At 40.3% G+C, this 22,600-nt stretch overlaps 1 protein-coding gene across 9 annotated transcripts in view; it reads left to right on the top strand.

Moving 5' to 3' along the window:
• Positions 1-21,099, top strand: part of LOC113014183 (uncharacterized) — a 71,751-nt gene extending 50,652 nt beyond the window's left edge. For 2 of the 9 annotated variants that reach the window (XM_080296195.1, XM_080296197.1), the window contains 8 exons: positions 6,674-6,770; positions 11,148-11,366; positions 12,826-12,966; positions 15,337-15,492; positions 15,581-15,756; positions 17,855-17,989; positions 18,800-18,937; positions 19,950-21,099. In XM_080296195.1, the coding sequence (XP_080152321.1) occupies positions 6,674-6,770; positions 11,148-11,366; positions 12,826-12,966; positions 15,337-15,492; positions 15,581-15,756; positions 17,855-17,989; positions 18,800-18,937; positions 19,950-20,180 (1,293 nt within the window). In that variant the 3' untranslated portion in view covers positions 20,181-21,099. Of the gene's footprint in view, positions 1-852; positions 889-6,673; positions 6,780-8,473; positions 8,860-11,147; positions 11,367-12,825; positions 12,967-15,336; positions 15,493-15,580; positions 15,757-17,854; positions 17,990-18,799; positions 18,938-19,949 lie in introns of those variants that run through there. The other 7 variants (XM_026155548.2, XM_080296196.1, XM_080296198.1 and 4 more) reach the window with 5 other exon arrangements.
• Positions 21,100-22,600: the final 1,501 nt, after the last annotated feature.

Genomic DNA, 22,600 nt, shown 5'->3' on the forward strand with positions numbered 1-22,600 from the left:
ACTGTATGACTCACATAAAGAGCCACGTAGTTCAGTTTGTGGGTTCCAGCGTATGTTTCACAAACACAGTCCGGACCGAGCAGACTGGTTTAAGGAAAATATTAATCTGCAACAGTTCGTCGTGGATTTGAGGTTAACATGAATCTGATCTTGAAAGCAAATTCAGATATTAAAGTTAAACTTTGTCAATATCTGTTGTATCCAATAAGATACAGTTATCTCACTTCAGCTATTTATTTATCTTTTTGCTGCAAAATGAGATTGTCGAGCAACATTATCACTAAAATCCGCTACAAATGTTGCCATGAGATGAAGATGAAGATCAGCTGGCATTTTAATAGAGTCAAGTTGGCAATTACATCCAATCTGTTTGTGGTATTACAGCAATAAACTGTGATAAATCAAAGAAAATCACCTATGTGTTACTGTCTATGTAGACAAAAATTCCCATTTAACACAAATTCACATTCAAAGATTACATTTGCACTCAGCAACCTTCCAGTTCTCTAGAAATATAGCCAGAGTCCAACCACATATGGTCCTGACATCCAGAAAATAAAAAACTAAAATGACCTTTTGAGCTTTAGTCCTTTCTGACCTTCAAAATAAATGTGAATCTTCATTTTACAAGAGCAACAAACATATATAATTTGGTGCATTTAAAAATGAAATACGAAAGCCTCACATCCAAAATGTAAATATTCAAATTCAGAATTAATAGCACTTTTTATATCTGACATCCTCCTCTTTTAATCTGCCTTTTTCTCTTCCCTCCTTTGCTACACCTTCTTGTACTTTTCTCCCCCCTCTGTCCTCCGTCTTTCCTCCGCCCTTCTCTCCCTCCTTCCCCAGCATGGCCGTGCCGAGTTTTCCTGGGAAGGAATCAATGTAAGTCTCCTTGTTTAAATCTCCTTTCTCTCCTCAAATCTCCTCTACCTGTCATTTCCCTTTCCATCACTTAACCGACTACCTGAGCTTTGACTTGGAGTACATAAGTTGACATCCCACTCGTTTATCCTTCCACCTTTTCCTGCCACTCTTTCTTACTTTCTTATCTCTCACTCCCACTGCCTCTCTCTTATCCCCTAGTTTTTATTTCCCTCCCAGTAAACTCCCCCATCCGTCTCCACTCTTAGCTCTCTGCTAATCTACTGTACTGTAAGCTTCATATACTGCATATATATATACAGAGTCACAGATAACAGGCTGTAATAAGCTTATCTTATGCACAGCTGAAGCCTTTGCACAAGTCATTTTTTCTTTTTTAACTGAAAGCAATGGATGATAAGGTGGATCAACTGTTTATGTACCTTCAGCAGAATTTGTTTGCACCATGTGCATTTGTTCAGCTTGGAGCTGACTGGAGGAAAATAATCTTGCGCAGACATATTTTGGGTTTTATGCAACAACGGTCCAGAGACATTTCTGATGTAAAGCACCGACTGATTTTAAGATGGGAGTAAGAATCCTGGATGAATCGGCAACACAGCCGACAAAGGAGGTTTTTGTTTACTGTTATTTAAAGTGATAAACTGGTGTGGCACTTTAGTAAAGTGATGTAGGGAATAATAAAAACAGCTTTTTGCAACAGCACCAGTTATTTGAAAGTTACTTGTTAAAAGTTTGGAGTCACTAAGAAATGCCTGTGTTTTCTTTTTTAAACTTCCTCCATGTAAGTGTTAATTGATCTTAAATGTTGCAAATGTTAATGGCAGTCATTTAGACTTTTTCATATATGTAGATATATAGCAAACAAATACATAAATCATTATGGGGCTAATGAATTTCATCGCTGCAAAATTTATGGCTGTTTCAGACCGATAAAAAACTGAAGGCTGCATACAAATGTGTAAACCCTTTGTAGAACAGTGACTTAGCTCCAACTAAATGAAAAGAGTAGTGGGAGTCCCTGCTGCATGAGAGGAGTACAAGCAACGATTAATGGGATCATTAATTAGGAATCACATGATTGTGCAAGTAACTTACACACCGTAAAAAAAAAATCCTAAGAAAAGTAATATTCCGGCAGCTGTGGCGCCAAAATAATACCAGAAAATAACAGAAAATAACTTTCTCATGAAAATATGGTTATTTTCAGTAATGACAATACAGTTTGTTGCCCTAATTTTACATGGGATTTTGCCTTTTTCAAGTGCTTTTAAACATTAAATTAGGAACATTTTAATGTGATTAAACAATGAAATTACTTATAAACAAGGTCAATGAATGCGGCAATATGAATAATAATACTTAAATGTACAGAAATATACAGTTAACAGTTGCTTTAAATAATAATGGATTGCATTCATATCGCGCTTTTTGAGACCCTCAAAGCACTTTAGGTGAAGTGTCTTGCCCAAGGACACACGGACCGAGAGTGTCCGAGCCGGGGCTCGAACAGGCAACCTTCTGATTACAAGGCGAACTGCCAACTCTTGAGCCACGATCGCCCTAAATAACAATAATAATAATTATTATTATTTGATTTAAAAAAAGTTTATACGAATCATTTATATATATATTTTTCCATAGCATTACATTTGAATTTAACAGTTCAATCTTTCAAATAACGGACAAATATCTGTGAAATTATGATACATGTGTGTATTTTAACAATCTAAATATGCATATGTACAAAAATGAACAGTACAAAAATGTAAAATACACAGTAAATACTTTTATATCACAGTGTATATATGTAGGCATACATATTTTCAGTACCCAACATCCTGAGTCCCAGTGGCACATTGTGTTACTTCACTTGAGTTTATTGGGAGAATGCTAACGGATCATACTTGCATACATGAAGACAACTTTGCAGAGCGAAAACCAATTAATCTGTTTAGCTGAGAGCAAAGGAGCTTTATACTGAAACTCGACTATATTTCTTTTAAGAACTGGGTGACTGGAGTGTACTACTCCCTTTAAAGAAGAACACAAACTAAATACAGTAGGAAAACACCAGTGCTGCCAAACTGATGAGGGAAAAATGCATCATAATCTCAGGTCTAAGGAACACATCCGTCACACATTCTCATCTGTCAGCTTCACCAATAAGGATGAAGGGAGTACACACCATTGCATGAAAGCTTCAATGTTCAGCTATTTGGAAATTGGGAAACATTATTCAGCTACTTCAGAGTACATTTTGTTTTAAGTACATTTTAAAACTCTCCAAAAAGACGAAAGTTTGTGTTTGTGTGAACTCTGTTCTGGTTTATGGCATATTAATAGGAAACCACATTCTGAATGTTAGTGTAGAGTGATTTTAAGATCATATGAAGGCATATTAACAGCTCATGAAACAGGCTAATGAGGCTAGGGTCTTTTGCATATTACTGCTTTAGAAAGTTGTTTCTGCTGTTAGCAAAGAACGTCAGTTCATACATCTTAAAGTTCGGGATCATTTAAGCTCCTATCCTGGCTCCATACACTCTTCAATATTCCATCAGCTCCAATCTGTTGTTTGGCAGTACAGAGTGGAGTGATTGCAGTGGTTTAATCAAAGCAGTAGAGAGCAGCTGAGGTTGCCTGCTGTGAGCCTGAACAATGCAGTGAATGAAAAACCATAAGCGAAAGGGGGCGGCAAAGTTATGTAGCATATGAATATGAATATGTGACCCTTTTAACCTTACAAATAAAACCAAATGCTGATTAATGCACATTAAAACACTTCTCTGCCATATTGGTTTAGCTATGGCTGTGCTTTGCTGGAAGGACTGGAGGAGGATTTTAATGGAGAACAATGGTTTTAGTTGCAAAATAGGCGTCCACCTGTGGTTTATTATATTTGAGGAGAAACAGAGTCAAGCAGATACACGACTAATGGAAGAAGATTGCTGTAATAGTTTCATCTGTATGCCTGTTGACTCTCTGGCTGCCCAGCAACAACACCATATAATGTTACTGGTGCATGCAGGCAGTTTAAAGTAGGAGCGTGTGGATGATGCTCCACTTGCACACCACAGAGGGACCAGATCATATCAGTTTGCCTTTTTATTGTGAGTCATACACCTTAACTCAAAATATTACATCATATCTCTCACAAAATCCTCCCGTGTAACAGAGTCCATGTGCTTCCCTATTATTTCTTACTGTAATTAGCCGCTGGGAGGGCCTCATTAAGAGCCGGGCTCAGTCTCTGAGTTCATTAATTTTTGGCTTTGTTTGCCAGGAGCTCTGCTGCCGGGAAGTAACACAAGTTTACTGTACACATGAGTGTTTTTATGGAATAACTATAGCTTTGAAAACTGTTCAACATTCAGCTATTTAAGTGTAAAGGAGAGGAACAGCATCTAGGTTCTCATTATTAGTATGTTGTTGTTGACTTATGTTTGAAATTTCACTTTAAATTATTCTCCTTTGGGGACCTTCTGGTTGATTCATAAAAGACAAAACATCTCACTTTAATGGACCGTTTACTCCGAAAACCAAACATGCATCTTTTGTTTGTGCTGGTAGTTATCCATGTCAATTGTTCTGGTCTTGGCTAAGCTGGGTTGTCTGCACATCTTTTGATTGGCAGTTCAGCAGAAAGTTCCTATAACAGTGGCGGTGGTGACAAGGTTTGGGGATGTTTTGGATGTTAACAATACTACAGCTGATTTCTCTGTGAATTTTGGATGTTCTCCTCCGTTCTTGTGGGGGTTTTTTTTCAAATAAGCCCGTTTAATTCGGCCTATCACGGCTCAGGATTCCTAATCTAAATAATTTCACTTCCTGATTAAATAAACTTGTAGTTTACATCCCTGAGACAAATCTCAAATCAGCGTAAAAATATAGCGCCAACAATGTGATTTCCTCTTATATCAGAACACAAAGATACGTGAGGGTTGAGTCAAGAACACCCACAGATGAAAAGGTTACTGCAGGGGCCTCGGTTTGAGTCTGCTCTTTCCTGTTCGCTCTCTCTTTGCTTCCCTGCGTGCTCTACTCTCCTGTCAATAAATGTCAAAAGAAACATTGAATGATCATAGCTTGAAATCAACATATTATTATTTCTACACATTATTTTATTGACTAAATACTGGAGAAATCTTAAGATGCGGCTTGTAAGTGTGAATGTGGGCTATATGGCACAAAGGAGGAAAAACAAATCCCGTCCTGTGGGGCAGAATAATGAGCTGAATGAACTGTTGTGTACAAGGCTCCTCTTGTTCAGGGTTTATCTGTTTATTTCATCATTTCTATTCGTGTTATTTCTATTATATTTGGTATACAGTATGACGATGTTTAAGGGAGGACAGGCAAGAGAAAAAAAATGTGTGTGTGTGTGTGTGAGAGGGTGAAAGAGAGAGTGTGTGTCTCTGTGATGAAATGCACTTAAAAATGAGGGTGGGAAGTCGTAATAACAGCCCCTAAGGAGTCAGAGAAAGACAGAGATGGATCCGGGAGAACCGGGCCATTGGCAGCCACGAATACTGAAGACCCAAGGCCACACATCCTGGTGAAATCTGCACGCCCATCCCAGCAGGAGAAGGAGTGAGGCCTTAAGTGGGGCACCCACGGCTAAGGTGTGGGACTCCCAAAGGACCGGAGGCAAAGGGCAGTCGAAGCCGCGAGAGGCCGGTGCGAGCAGAGATCAGGGTCCCAGGGCTCCAGGCCCCCAAGAACCACTCGGTGCCTGGCTGAATCTTACCACACCTTTAACCAATGATTTGAGAGCGTGCCATTGTAGCAGTTGAGCTAGACGCCATCTTTAACATGTAGTCTTTGCTGGGTGAAAAAAAAACACAAGCACTGTTGCAGCTTGAGAAAACCAAAGGTTTAGTAAGGATCGGGTCTGGTTACACCCAGAAAGCGTAGATATAAAGTTTATGAAAACAAAACAAATGCAAAATGCAAAGCTCCCAAAAAACACAAACCACCATTCCTCGACTTACAAAACGTGCAACTCACTCTCTCACAGAGTTTTAAACCTGAAAAAAGGTTACTGCTCAGTGTTCAGGATTTCTGTAGATACGATACGACATATACGGCATCTGATATCCAACAGAGTGGTGTTTGACACTAATTGTATGACCTGATTTTGTAAATTGAGGAGCGGTTGTTGGTGTCAGTCTCACGACTTCATGTATTCACAACAAGCCTCCAACGTTTTCCTGGTAAAATGCAGAAACAGCTGAGCATATTTGGGTTGGTAACATTCACGGTGATAGACGAGACAGTGAGTAATATCCAACAATGGAGTCACAGCAAAATGCGCTACAGGTAATCTTTGTAATGCGACAACACTCTGCCTTCAATATCTGTTCAATATCACATTTTTCAGGATGGTTTTATGTCAAATAATAGCTGCTGAGCTCACAATAGACTGCTACCCTTTTAATTTGGTTTTAAATCAACACTTTATCATTAATTTTTCCTTTGAGACACAGAATATCAATAATTCTCTTCTCTTCAACGATCCCTGTAAGCCATTTACAAAGTGCTCAAATAATTAACCCTTCTATCTTATCTCCTCTGCTACAACCTCTCTTCTCTTTCTCACTCCATCAGACTGTTTTCTGAGTCTTGTATCGTCTGCCCTCTTCACCTCAATTTCTTTTATTCCCTTTTTTTTTCCTTTCTTGCATTTATCTCTCTCACCTGTTCTGGTTCTATTATCTCTCCTCCTCCTTCTGTCCACCCCTGTGCTGCACCAATACCACATTTACCTCTCCTCTCTCTTTAGTTGTCCATGGAGGACACTACTTCCATTCTGCCTCGTCTCAAGAGGAAGCCCACCAACACCTATGGGATCGGTGCCCTGGCTAAGTCCTCTCTGTCAGGTGTGTCAGGTGTGTGTCTGTGCTGCTAGATGGTAAAACAGCCCCCATGTTGCCTCCACATGCTCCACGGTGGATCAAGAGTGAAGTTGTTGTTGAGCTCTGGCAGGGGCTGCATCTCCTTTCCCTGCTGTGCAAAAGATAATTTTTGGTTTCTTCTTGCGTGTTATTCAGATGATTGGTTGGTGACACATTAGTGCAGCAGCCAAATGATCAGTGTGTGGTTTGGTTTAATGGGAATCACCAGTATAAATGAGGCTAAATGGACTGTGTAATCTCTTGTCATTTTTCTCTTCTAATTGGTAATTACTTTGACTTAACTTTAAATCTTTGTGTTGCCCTTTATTTAAGGCAACCAAACCATTCATTCCTCTTTGCAGAGTGGGTTTTTTTTTCCCTTCTGCAAACTTTTCTCAGAGGGTGATAAAGCGGTGGCAGCCACACTGGTTTAGACAGAAGGTGCAGGCTGACCTTTCAGTTATAATAAACTACAAAATAGAAAGAGTAGTCTGGAAATAAAATCTGGAAAAGCTCTGCCCATGCAATTTGACAACAAATGCAAAAATGCAGTGAAAAGAGTCGTTTGACTGATCAAAGAACTTCTGAACAGTAAATAATTTCTTACGTCCTAATACAGTGTAGACAACCCCTCCTGAACCATCAGTGGTAGTTAGCATATGCCCCCATCAACCTGTGATTATTAAAGCTTTTTGTGAACAACACCAACACCAAAGAAGAACAGTTGGCTTACTATCCAAAATCCAAATAACTATAATATTTGAGCGCATTTAGATTTGGTTAGTCTTCCTTTTAAGGATGTCTCCCTGTGAACATGTCAACGGCACAGCTTAATTTTGGGATTGCTTGATGGAAGTCACGCTCTGACCGTCTGCATGTGTGCATCTGCAGTTTTACCACAGACCTCAAACACACAGACCAAGCATCAACCCGGCTTCCATGTTAAGGGTCCAAACTTCAAATATCAGTAGATGAGCTCATGATGTCCAAGCTCCTCAAAAATCGTCCATCAAGTTAGAAAAAACAGAAGCGTGCTCATCAACCGGGATCAGAGTTATCCTGAAAAGTTCTAAGACGATTAGCATCAAACAACCAAAAACTGTGGTACATCCCATTTCCTGCCCATTCATGGTTCAGAAAGGAGTGTTTTCATTACATTGACGTAATGAAAACCTGCCCCACGTGTCTGATGTGTTTCCATCTTAACCAAAATTCAGTTCAATTTACTTTCATTTTTTCATATATAGCAACGATAGTCATGTAAAGTGCTTTATATTGTAAGATAAATATCCTCAGATGTTATAGAAAGAACCCCAAGGTAAGAACCACTTGTGAGGGTGGTCAGAGCAAGACTTTCAAGGAGATCTCTAAAAATTATTAGCAGTGCTGGCAGCAGTCCATAGATGCACCCGGAGAAGACCTTGAAAGGGATATGGGCCAAATGGAAATCAGGTAGTTTTTAACCTTTAATGGGAAGAAGGAACATTTTTCATGGCACCTCGATAGCCTGTGAACAAAGGAGTTTAGGAGGACTTCAGGGTGAAGAAGTTGTGCTTTCATTAGACCGAATATGAAAAACACAAGAGCCTCACAAACTGAAACCACAGAACTTACAGTTACACATCTTACATGTCAAATGCTCTTTGTTAAGTTGAACCTTGGTTTAACATAACAAACGGACATGTTTTTACCTCCAGGGCAGCCTCTGAGATCTGTTTGCTTGATAAAATCTCCACTCTGCTTCTTCCATCACTTGGTTTCTGCACTGCTTGCAGGCCAAAGAATCATCTGACACCCTCGAAGAAAACATGTTTAATTATCTTTTCAAATTGCCATAAACGGCAATGGACTTTGTAAATGAAACTCTGACTTAACAAACAACTTCACTCTAGAGCAGGCAAAGGAGGAGGAGGAGCTTGGAACCAACATGGCCGCCCCTGTGGGTGCCCCTTCCTATATCACTCCCTACTTTCCTCTCTCTTCCACTGATATCAACAGCAGACGTCAATGACGGGACACATTTCAGAGTCATTGATGGAAATTCAATCAGATCTTTGATTTCAAAGAAACTAAAGTAAGTAAGAATACTTACTTTAATTACTTACTGAAGCATCTCCACAGGTGTGTTGGGAAATGTAGTGTATTTGTACCGTGGCAGTGCTGCTGCTGGTGGTGGTGTTGGTGGTGTGGCCCAATATTTGTGACTCTGTTGTGCAGTGTCGTGACTACAAGTGGCCGGTGCCTCTTTCGTGCTCTCTCTTGCTCTGTGCTTCAAACTGTAGTGCTCTTTTTTGTCTGAGTGCAGCATCTCAGAGTGTTTATGTAAAAAATGTATTTTCTGTTGTGTCTGGTGCACTTTAAATACATCTGCAGCTATCTTTTAACAGTGTATAGTGTTATATTTTTGAGCCTTTGAATAGCCAAGACCCCAACACCCTCCCTCATCCTTCATCCCCATTCTTTCCACCTATTTCCATCCCCAATTAGGCTCTGCAGGGACTGTTTGATTTTCAAATGAGATTGGCTGGCTTTGTCTAAGAGGAAAAGTGTTTCTATTTTTAGCCCAGCCTGTTACTTGCCCCATGGACCGGGGGAGCAATTTCCAAAGCTCGCTCTTTGTTTATTCATGCCTGCTGGATTTTAATTTAATTTTTTAATCGATCAGTGTCTCCGTACCCATTTGAGTCAGTGAATATGTCCCCAGTTTGGAGCCTATATTTGCATCTTAATTGGACAGAGATTTGCCGGTGGACACTTCTCCCTGTTCTGTTTACACCGAGGGACTATTTCTTCTGCCTCTCTTCGGCTCCGTAAAACATTTTTAATCACGTAAATTCTAATGAACCTCATTCATTCTGTTTACAAGAAGATGAGCAATTCTTGTAATTATTAATGTGGGTTCGTCAGCATTTCACTCGACATCCTTTGTTCTTTGTTAAAATGAGCAAAATTTAACAAGCACATGGGCAACCACGATGACCTCTGACCTCATCATTCCTGCCAATCACCTGACCAAAGATTAAGCATGGTTTGCTGTGCATACAAACGAAGATTCAGCAGTGAATAAAGATGATAGAGAGTTATATGATACAAAAATGTATATTTATTTTTATGCTAGGGCTAATAGCTAATAAACCATCTTGCAATTATTAATTTTAAAATATTTTCAATTTGTGTCACATTGATATGCTGGCTTCTCCCATATTATCAGTCAAGTTACAACGTATTTGTGGAGTTATGGCTTTTAAGAGCCATGTTTCAGTTTTACAAAAGACAAATAAAAAAAAATGGAAAAAAATATTAGTGTTTTAGGATCTGTGAGGGCACACAGCTCTGGTTCAAATCTTCTGCTTAGATCCTGGCTGCACTGGCCTGTAGACTGGTCAGTGATTGCTTCTTCTTTTGGCTGATCCCCTCACCATGGCAACCACAGGTTGAAAAATGTGTATAACCTGAACGGTTGGTGAGTGGTTGCTAGAAGTTTCTCCACCACACTGAGTGTCTACACTCAACTTTTTGACCAGTATGAGTACACATCTGGGTCTCCGTGGGGAGTACTCACATGCCAAACAAAGTCTCATACTGAATCAAACATCTTGTACTATCGCAGCACGTATCATTATTATCTTAAACAATTTGTCTCACTATAGAAGCCGAGGAGTGACTGTCACGCTCGTTGTGGTGATTAGTACTGGGGTAATAACCGAGGTGACACATTTAAAACGAGTTGACTGCTGACAGCTGATATCCTCAGGTCCACACACAGAAAATCAAAGGCAGCAGTGGTTTAAAGGTCAGAGTTTAATGTGGTCCACAGAGAGATAAATATTAGCATGTTCCTCTTGAGGAAGGCTTATTATAATAACAAAAAGACCCGTGCAGACTAAATGCTTCTGAAACATGGCCGGTGTGACTAGAAGCTGTCCAAAGGACTGAATATTACTGCAGTCAGCAGAGCTTCTTTGGAAATAATGAAACACCAGTTCACCCACAAATACATCCATGCTCATTCTGATGATCCTAGCATACTACTGAATGCGTTTTTATAGATTAATGAAATTAAATAGGTGCCATGTTGTTGTCATAAAATCACGTTCAATCACAAATTCATTTATTACTGAGCTAACATTTCCTATCATCATCTCAAGTGTTAAACAGACCCTCACATTTCTCATTATCATTCTACTCCTACCCCCACCCCAACCCCCACATGAGCCTCAGATGGAGGTGTAGTCAACTGCAGGGGCCAGAAGTAGTTTTGACAGAGTTTTTGTGTGTGTGTGTGTGTGTGTGTGTGTGTGGTGTGTGTTGTACGTGTGTGTTGCTGGTCTGCCCCTCCTGCCGCCCTCATACCTCCTGTAGGTGTGACTCGCTCCATGAAGGACAAGGTGACCAAGCCCACCGCCATGGCCCAGGGTCGAGTGGCCCACATGATAGAGTGGCAGAGCTGGGGCAAACCATCTGCGGGGCCGCTAGGGGGAGCGGGCCATACCAACCTTCAGAGGGAAAAGGAGAGGAGGATGGAGAACGACGCTTACAGTGACCTTAGCGATGGCGAGAAGGAGGCTCGCTTTGCTGCAGGTGAGGACACACCTGAGTGCTGAATTTGCAAATATGCTACACTAATGCTTCAGTCGCATTGAGGAAACTGTGTGCAATGATTTTGCAATCTTGTCGCCTTTGAAATGGTTGGTCCACAGACGGACAGCGGGTCTGTGATTACTCGCAATCAGTATGTTATCAGTTTGTGATTAAATGGAGTCAAGCTTGCAATCTATTTATGATAATATTGAAAATGATTAATTAGTGCATCCATCCATTCTCTTCCATTTATCCTGTTCAGGGTCGTGGGGGGGCTGGAGACTATCCCAGGTGAATTAGGGCGAGAGGCAGGATACACCCTGGACAGGTTGCCAGGCTGTCGCAGGGCTAACACATAGAGACAGACAACCATTCGCACTCACATTCACACCTGTGAACATGCAAACTCCACACAGAAAACCCAGCCTGATGGTGGAAATGAACTCGGGACCTTCTTGCTGTGAGGAAAGGAGGAGCTTAGAAATCTTGCTTTTGTTAGAAATATACCCAGAATACAACCACGAGGACAAACAGCTGAGTTGAGTCCTATATTGCAAAAAGCTGCATCGTAGATGAGTTTTGCTCAGCGCAGACTGAGTTGCTGAAGTGCCTGCGTTTGCAAATCATCACTAATCTTTCTGAAAGAAACTGCAGTGAGTCCAAGTCAGACCACCGTTGTCTGGTGACAACCTCTGCAACTACCTTGCACTTGTGACGTGCAACCAGAGGTTGAAAGTGTTGCTCAATAACTGGATGACTTCTTGGTTGTCTGTTGCATGAGCAGGTTGTCATTATGTATATAAGACTAAAGGTAGACTTTTTAGTAAACATAAATAACAAATGGCAAATTATTTAAAAAAAAAAAAAAGTCAGTAAACAGGATATAAAGAGTCTGGAAAGTGAAGCCAACTTGCATCCTTTCCAATTTTTTCAGAGACCATAACTGTGCGTCCATATTTTATTCACAATCAATCTATCCTACAAATTTGTTCATCTCGTGCTGATTAATGGCTAGAATTACATGAATACAAAAGATTTAATAAACTTATAACAAATACTTGGCAGTCACTTTCAGAACATTGCAGCTATTTATTAAAACAAAACGAAGTCTGAAATGTTATTAGACGACCTTGTGTTGTTTCAGAAAATGAAACATTGATCAGATTTTTAGGTAATATTTAGCTGAGCTGTCGCTGGTAATTGATGACTGCAGCACTTTCAGAGAAAAAACAGGGTGATGCACTTTCTTTGAAAATGAGTCTAATAAACCCTCAGTATTCTCCTCCAATCCAACACAAACCTGCTGTTTATCCATATTAATGACTGTTGTTGTATCATTAATTAACATGTGTATGTGGTACCAGAGCAGGGACTGGGATTTGCTTCACGTTCATGATGTTTTAGCGAGTCGGGGGATTTTTTCATTCTTGCTACATGCATTGTTTATCTCCATCTTCAGGTATCATGCAACAGTTTGCAATTTCTGAGGCGACTCTGTTTGGTTGGAACTCGATGGATGGGGAGAGCATGGGAGCCGGCTCCAACCAGGGCAGCGTCGCCCACCTGAGTGAGGTCAACCAGGAGAGCATCACCAGCAGAGGTCAGTGCACCACCAGCCGGCCCATTTGGTGACTCGGTTTAGCGTTTGTTTTGTCCCACTGTTCGGTCGCTGTGAGCCACAGCAGAGTGACCAGTTAAGTCTTAGATGTCAAGCCCGGTCCTTGTAAATTAGGTGCTATGGTGCTACATTTGGTGCCATCAACACAATAGAGATTAATTATGTTGATGACACAATATGTGGAACTACTGAGAGGATCTAAGAGTTAAATGTGAGACAGAGATTTGTGATAAATTAACTCACTGTGTCTAAAACCTGAACGCTGTTAAAGTAAAACACGGACTCACTTTGTGCAAGAGATTCAAACAGGTCTCAAACTCACGTCTTTGGACCACACAGTGAACTCCGGGTTTTACTCCAATGTGAGTTGTAAAAAAAAAAAAAAAAAAAAAAAAAAAAAAAAAAGAGTCCTGTCAGTTTGTCTCCAAAGCAGGGGTAAAGGACTTTTGGAGGGCAGGCTCACAGCTGCACATGTCTGCCTTTCACTCTGACCGGGCACTTACTCAATAACTTCCAAATGACAAATTCAGATGACAGCCTGCCAGTGCTGAAATACCAGAGCACATTCTGTTAGGGCTTCATGTCTGTAGCCCAAAAGAGCTGCGTGCATCAAAGGCAGAAACAGACTGGATGAAAGTTGAGACGATTTAAATTTTGCACAAGGTTTTATTAAAGAAAAATGTTGGCAAACTCATATCCTGATTTGAGCCTCGGGTGATAAGATATTTGTTTCAAACACATTCTGGCCTCACAGGAATGGCTGTGTATCCTCATAAAAATCAAAGCAAAACAAGAAATACTCCCATATTTTTCTTCCCATTCTAAGATAAAGTAAAACTAATGTGTACGCTTTAACATTTACCTGCATACAGAGTAACACTGTAAACTCTCTGTGCAGGTAAATGTTTGTTCTGACTGGTGTTTAGTAAAGCAGAGCACTGTCCAAGCCCTGAGGGAGCCTGTAGGTTAGCACAAGGACTTAGCCCCGCTCTCATTAACACCACCATATGGGCTCTGCTCAGTGCTTTATCTAGCATGCAACATCAACATACACACACGTGCAAGGGATACACACACAACAACGGTTACACAGCTACTTCATATCCACATTAGGACTGAGGGCATGTTTCTCCTCCACAGCGCTGCATCCCTCCATGGCTCTGCTCTGTAGATAAGCTAATCATACTGCTATTAAAGTTATTACCATATGTTTCTTTTGGCTGAGGTCAGGTTTAACCCTGTTTTATATCAGCCTAGATAAACACTAATGGCTGAGGTGTAATATTAGATCTTCTGATTTAGATTTAGTTCATTAGAAAGGAAATAGTATCCATAAGAGATCACAACAAGGTTTGCAATTAAAAACAGCGTGGTTCTGATATTGCTGCGGAGTTATCAAAAGTATTTTTTCGTGCTTTGTTTGTCACAAAGTGAAGAGAAACAGTCATCTGTTGATTTCCATCATATGTTTAAGAAGAACATTTCATTGTTTACCTTTACAGTACAGTTTGGGTGAATTTTGACCAAATGTATCTGCAACAAATTCTGAACTACAGATCTTTTTCTCCTGTCTGACTTTAATAAATGGATGATTAATCATTAATAAATGTTTCAGAGTGCAGGGAGAGTAATTATTAGGTTTTAAAATAAAACCAGACCCAGTATATCTAAGACATGAAAACATAACAGCCAAAATTATAATATGATTATTAATTATAATGATTATATTTTATTGAAAGTGAAAGAAGCAAGAACATTCTGGAACTGTTAGGATTTATTATATAACCACTTATAACCATAACAGCTTTTAAACACATCCACACAAAAAAATCCTCATAACTACAGTTTGTAATCATGGATAATAATTAAGCTGTAATTAGCACTCAGAGCACGCTGCTTGCTTATTGCAACTTTCTCTGTGCATTCAAAGCTATGGTAGAAACGCCAGCTCAGGTGCTTTAATCTCAGTTTAATGTCAGTTAGCTCAGAGAAATGAAAGATCTGAATTTGTTTGTTTTTTATTCTAAAATAATGTAATTTAGGGTATTTTTAATTTTTGTGGCTTTCAAATCTCAGAATAGGTAACATTTTATCCAAAAAGTATGCAACAGTTAATAGTTTGGTAAAACCTCTGAATCTAAACTGATTGAAGTTTCCATATTAATCCAACTCCTAAACTTTTGCAAACTAAAAAGACAAATTACAGAACGTTCCAGCTCCGCTCCTCCAGCTACGTCTTGATTTTTCTCTGCCCATGACTTGGTTTACCCCTGCCTCTCCACCCTAGCAGCGTCTTCTCTGTCTGTGTTTTCCTCTACAACGCCTACCATCTGTCTGTGCTTCCCTGTACAGACCAGGTGCTCCATCACTCCTCTGCGGATGTCTGGCCTCACACCTACGTCTCGCAGGGCCTGTACTGCCTGTCGTCTTCTGACGCCTGGGACCCAATCACCAGCCAGCCCTCGGGCGTGGCATCGCCTGCTGCAGGCTCCTACATCATGGCTGCCGGTGATGATTTATCATCCTCTCTTACAGGCTTTAAGCACCAGACTGTGTCACTGAGCACTGCACACTGGGTGTCTTGTGGTTGTTGCAGGTGGCAGCAATGGAGCAGGAGGCACACCTGGTGAGGGGTACGAGGGGACAGTAGGAAGTTACATTCAGCAGCACCAGGTTCAACTCGCCCTGCAGCAGCAGAGTCAACTCCAACATCTCCAACAGCTTCATCACTACCAGCAGCAACAGTTTCTGCAGTACCAACAACAGCAGCAGGTCTGTGAAAGTGATTTTTATAAAGCCTTGCACTGTTTTTCATATAAACACAGCGGCAGATGCATCAGACATGTCGGCACCAGGGATAAATTTCTATCAAAGAAATGGATGTATCCACTGTTTATTCACCAACTGGTTTCTGCATTGCTGATTGAGGCCTGAAGCTTAGTGTTAGGATCATCACCAGCTTGGGTTTCTGAAAATAGATTTAACAAAGGTGTGGGACAGACAAAAACAACAAACAGAGGATATTTAATGCTCATACGGTAATAACTCGTAAATCACAAGTTAGCCACGTCTTTGCTTGTACCCTAGTTTATAACATAACAAAATAATTACATGTTATATTAAATAAGATTTAAAAGTAGTAATTCATAACATAAACCCATCCAAAAAACATCTACTGAGGTCACACATGAAGCAACAAGTACAGACGTTTTCCCAAAGACTTATTTACAGACAGACTTAGAGAGGTCGCCCCCTGGTGGCCATTAGAAAGGATGTAGGTTCTGATTACTTTTCAGACCTAGAGGCTGAATTTGTCCTTTGTGTATACTTATATCAAACTCTTTTTACATCATGGGGCACGTACACCCCACTTACATCTTAAGTGGGCCGAACCAAATCATTCTTTTCTGTCTGTGTAAGGATCTTTAACTACACATTCAATCCATTTGATATAAGAAAGATAGAAGAAGAAGTGAAAGAAGTGAATTATAGTCAGGACAAATAAACAAATGTGGAAAATTATAGAAAGGGTTATGGCCTTTACTTAGACTCTCCTACAGTCACAATTAAATTAGTAATTCATAATTAATGAATCAAAATAAAAAATATAATAATTATTATAATTTCTATAATATAGAAATTTCTGTTATATTTTACTTGTTACTTTGGTGTAGTAAAAAAGGCCATGGGGGAGGTCTTTATCAGAAGGTGAAGCTGTAAAACTGATAAAAATACAGCCCTCCTTATTATAATACCCTCCTTTACATTTTCCAAAGATGTCCAGTGGGCTGGATTTAAGCCTGGTTCTGGTCCCCGGGCCTTATGTTGGACACCTCTGCTTTAGGGGAAAAAGTCCATGATGGCTGAACTTTAACTTTCTCAACATGAAGGAAAGGTTTCCACCTTGTTTGGTGAGATTTTGCAGTGTTGATGGCAGCAGCTTCTTAAAATGGAAAACACAAATACCACTCAGCAGATTCAAAGCACCTTCACAGATAACTGTTACACTAACACAGTCCAGTATAAATCATGCATGCACACAGCCTTAGGTCTGCTGTCCTATTAAATCTATACACCACATGTTTCTGCTCCCACAACATGTGCGCTTGCTGACCTTGTTTAAGTTTCTTATGGGTTCATTTTGTGCAGACAGTTTGAATATTGTTGAAATCAGCTGCTGACTTTCAGCTCTCAGTCTGCTGGAAGGTTTTCTGCAAACGAAGTGAGTCACGGTGAACTGTGACACCCCGAGACTTTGTTGGCTGCTCTTGCATTGGGTGCATTCTCAGAGCTCATTAAATAACTGCGAGTTATGAAATACATACTTGAAAAGGTCAGGGACTGTGTCTTAGAAAAGGTGTACTGATCCGAGACCACAATGGAAATGAGCTTGTTAGCTTTACCGTGTGTATTATATGCCTTCCCCGGAGAAGGAGACTATTGAACGTGTTACATTTAGAATAAAATCTTCCAGTCAAGGCATTTCCTCACCGTTCCCTGCAGCAACCTCATAATTTAGAGAGATTTTAAAAGTAGAAGCCAAACTAGAAGAGAGTGGAAAAAAAATACTAGAGTATGTGTCCTCCACCTCCTGCAAAAGCCCTTGGGATAAATGTTGGAAGAAAAAAGCGGCCTCGTCTTTTGTTTGGCGATATGTGCGCGTTACAGCACTACACCGTCCATTATTCAAATGTCAGGAGCAGTTGGTTGTGGGTGTTTTTAGATTCCTAGTGGGAGGCAATTTTATTGTTCCAGAGAAAAACAAAAGTTTAAAAAATAAGCGGCCACAAGCCAAGAGATTGTTGATCGGGGTTACATATTAACGGCCAAATCCTGAATATTCTGTTTTTATTCTTGCTTCCCTTTACAGTCTATGGAGCACAGGCTACACAGTGCCTCCCATTCACTCCAAGCCACGCCCAATAGCACCATCCACAGCCTCGGTCCACCCACTCACCCTCGGCTAGCTGACCTGTGGGGAGCAGCACAGGTTGAGGCACATCAGGTAGGCGCTCGCCTGCTGAATCCAAATGCTCGGATTACAGAGCTTGCAGACTCGATGGTGGTTTAATATGTTCTGACAGAGCGGCTATGACAGTTTGCAAGGACACAAGGGTGCGTGACTATATATGCAGTTGCAAGGATAGGACTCTGTCTCCTGTCACTATTACAGAGTGACTGAGACAATGCAGTCATCATAGCCGTGACAGCATGTCTAGTTTCTGCTGGAAGCTACGGTTTATGATGTTTGGTCTCGATTAAAGATAAAGGTTGAATGCTGATATATTTTTGTGTTTTCTCTGCTAATTCTTTGTTTTATGAATCTGGCTTTGTTTATATCAGCAGGCCTATTTAGCACACATCTGTAGAGCAGTGAAAGATGAACTGCCAGGAAAGTCTGCAAGGTAGGAGACAGGCTGGAGGTCTGCATGGAGCACTCAGCATGACTGCCTGAAGTGGATTTGATGAGTTTTGAAAGAGATGTGTAAATCAGCCTGGTCGTCAGAGTGGCATGCCACAAGGTCCGCAAGTTTCAGCGTTTGGAATCGGCATCTGTATCTGTTGCACCCAGCTAAAGTGTATGTTCTTTTGCTCCGACCACCTGCAGATGAAAACCATGCTGGGTCGGGCCATCTCCTGTTCGTCTTCTGTTTTATTTGTCTTTTTATTTTACCTGTTATCAGGGACTTCTGGAGCCCAAGTGAAGGACGGATGTCAGTTTAAATTACGTGTGAAAATGCCACTAACCTGTTGAATCCCTTTCCAGTTTAAATTCCGTTCAACAAGCGCTTCAGTCAAATTTAACTGGTTGCAGGTGGAGATCGTTGGACACTTGAATGCACAGATGGCTGACATGGTCGGAGGCGTGGTGGAGACGGTCGGAGAAGAGCCAGAGCCTGAGTCTGAAGACTTCCCTGAACAGCGTGAAGAGGAAGAGGAGGAGCTAACAAAAGTGAGTTAGAAACAATACACTGTACTAAAAACGCTGAAGAATCAGGAAAACGTTATTATTAAAAACTGCCGCTTGGGTGTAAAGGTAAGTCAATCCCATTTTAAAACAGTAATATTGTACATAAAAGAGCAGCCCATACCTTTTTTTAATATTTGTGGTCATGGTGGAGTACTAGGTTATCAACTAGTTAACAAGCTGCAGTGTTGCATCACACAGACACACCTACCAGCCGCCTGGAAACAAAGCAGCCAAGCTTTGACAATCTCCAAGAGACAATTTATTAAAAAAAAGATAACCCAGCTGTTTCAAACAGGAAAGTATCCATGGAGACCAAAACTGTGTTTTACATTTTTATGCTAAAAAGCTGAATATTTAATATGGAAACCTATGGGGATTGAGTCAAGTGGCCATGTGATGAACCGCAGTTTTGTCAAATTTCCATAGACTCCTGTGCACAATAAAAAATCATGAACAGTTTTGGTCTCCATAACCAGTTTCATCTTTCATAACTATTATTATTATTTCAGATTATCCGAGTCACCGAACTGAACTTCTTGACCATGTTTGTTGTGTTTTTTTATTAATGAAATTATATGACAATTTTATTGCTTGCACAGTTCAGCATGAAAAGTGACTGTTTTAGAAATCTGTGCAGTAGTTTTGGTGAGTGAAAGTCAAATCTTTTGCTTATAAATATTTATAACTAAGCACTTGACTAATTATAACCACCCATGGTTCCAAAACTTCATGATGCCTAAATGAAGCCTGCGTAATGCCACTTGACAAACCCTTGGGTGAAGGGATGGTGGCATCTTAACCAGGCAAGCTCTATTGGTTCTACTGCCCCAAATCAGACACATGACTAACATTTTAGAGAGCACAATTATTTCAAAAATTGGCTCTTATCTGTAAGAACAACATGTAAGCACCTTACAAGAATGAATAACAGAGCTTCACTCACCTGCGATACAGAACAAATGTCCTTAAAAATCTCTACTTCCTGCCTTCACAGGTAGAAGAGGTAACATTAACTTTGGAGCCAGAGCCGTGCTCTTTGACGCCCTCCCCGCTGAGGGAAGATGCCCCTTCGACCAGAGGTTCAAGCCCAGGACTACCAGCACAGACCACCGAACCCGTCGCAGAGAGGATACCCTTTGACGTCACGCCCTGCGTCGTCCAGTCATTGGAAGAGAAAGATGAAGAGGCAGACGAGGGCTCCATTGTTGTTGTTGCAACCAACTGAGTCATTTGGACGAAACACTGTCAAAAACTGGAAATTAATACTTCAATAATCAGTCAAGCTATTATCCCAACCCCTCCCTCTCCCAAATATTTACCTACTTTGAGGCCGAGGAAATGCGACTTTTTTTTCGATGAGAATGTGGGATGTAATGTACACTATGGCCAAGGAGACACCCCTACCACCAGTCTAGTATGGGAAATCTGGAATATCACATATATGAGACTAATTAACTTTAATTTAAGGCAGAAGAGAGACTTGAATTCAGTGACTGCTGAAACAAGCTGTTTGAGAATAAAGATGTATTCAATAAACAGTTTGGACTGACTGGAACAAAGAACCAGGACTGAAAGCCAAACTGGCAACAGAGGGATGGGGGAAAATTAAAAGAAAGGATAAGAAGAAAAAAGTTAAGGGCCTATTTATAAATTCAGCGCAATACAACAAACATGGGCACAATCAGGGTTTGCAAATAATTCAGAGTGGCTGTTTCAAGATGCTTTCAGCATCAGAAGTAGGCTTTTGTATGCAAAAATAAACACCCCTTCAAGGCCAGAAATACCTGGTCAGAGAGCAGTTTGATTGGCTAATTAATGTGTTTAGGTTTGACTGACGGCTGAGATGTCTTGATGAGGTAAAGACGGCGTAATCTAGAACTCATGGCAACCTGAGGCATGCACTTGGAGTTATTTGCAAACACTTGCTCTGGACACAACCAAAAGAACGTGCATGCTTTTTAACAGTGAACTAGCCCTAACAGTATAACACAGTAATACAAAGTAATAATATATCAAATTGCTTTTTATAATAAAAGGGAAAAAATCAAATAAACCGATATGTATTTGTATGAATGTAACACTGTATGTATGTTTGTATGAATGTAGCTTTGTTTGTGTGTAAAATATATATTCTGGGAAACAAATTCCTCTCTGTGCTGTTCTGTGCCAAAAACGTTTTTTCTCCTGTGATGCCTTCATTAAGATAATGTGTTACCTCTTTGCCTTAATGAGCAACTTTCTAAACAGGGGAGAGCTGTCAAGGTTTATGCAGGACACGAAGGCAGACATGATGGAAAAGTGAGCCATTTATCGGCTGCTTACCCAACGCATGAAAGGCAATTAACCACAAAATGAGACATGAGGAGGATCAAACACGAGAACACCAAGAGAACCAAACACACAAACATCCAACTCAAACTAGGAGCTGACGCTTAACACAGATGAAGAATTCAAAACTAACGCTAGAGCAGCAACCATCTAATCAGGAAGCCACGAAAACAGACTTCAAATTAAAAAAAGGTCAAAATAAAGCTCAACACACTGGAGTAACAATGAACGCATGAACCCAAACTAGAAGAGGACATTACTAGAAAACCCTGAAGTAAAAACAGACTCTGGAATATCACAAGGAATCAACTCACTGTCAAATAAATAATCACTAACTGAAATACAAGCTCTCAGAATCTCCTTTGAGAGTCTGTCGTTTGACTGTGGGCGCTGCACTCTAGAGCTAAACATTGTTGAAACATTTGAATTATGTCTTAGTTTTTAGTTTCATTTTATGGCTTTTATTGTAGTAAAACACCTTCCTATAACTCTTCCTTTAACTGCCATTTATTGTATCTACCAGTAATGCAGTTACATTTGATTACCACAACCACAGTTCCACTTGTAAAGTTATCATGTAGAAAGTATTTTTGATGATTCAATAGGGACTCCTTTATTTTTGCCATGTGCAGGAATTTATATTTGGCCAGAGTTACTAGGCGGGACAAATAAAAGTGACGTCTCAGTGATCATAAGGGATGTTTGCAGGTGATCCATTAGGAAGTGAGCGTGAACGAGCACAAGCTTTACGCATGTGTTTCTCTCCAGAAGCAGCAAATGAAGTAATGTGGGAGCAGGAGGGGAAGGTGAATTGATATGTTCTAGTATAAGGGCTGTCTTTGGACTGTGTATAAGTCTGTGTATAACAGCCGGGCTATAGGATGTGTAGAGGAATAACACGGTGCAGAAATTACCCCATGATCCCGACTAATCCAGGAATTAATAAATTACTCCTTTTGTTCCATGTGCGTTAAATACAGACATTTTTTTCCCTGCATGCCATGTGATGTTGCAGCTATTCAAAGTCAGAGAAAAGAATCTGACTCAGCTACCTGAGGGCAATAAACAAACCTCTTTTTACAAAATCCCCATTAAATTCAGTGATGGCTACACAACATATGCCAAGACTCAACTCAACAATTCAACTCTGAGTCACATTATTAGCCGTATTTTGCCAGACTTCTCTATAAGTTATGTAATAGATCTAATACTAGAGAGGCATACAGAGCAAAATGCATAAATGTGATTTGTGCTGAATAAAGATGCACAAAAGCTTTTGTGCTTTCTGCGGTTTTCTTTATTTGCAATTCACAAGAC

The sequence above is a fragment of the Astatotilapia calliptera genome, chromosome 22, assembly GCF_964374335.1.
Source record: "Astatotilapia calliptera chromosome 22, fAstCal68.1, whole genome shotgun sequence".
NCBI classification, from domain to species: domain Eukaryota; kingdom Metazoa; phylum Chordata; class Actinopteri; order Cichliformes; family Cichlidae; genus Astatotilapia; species Astatotilapia calliptera.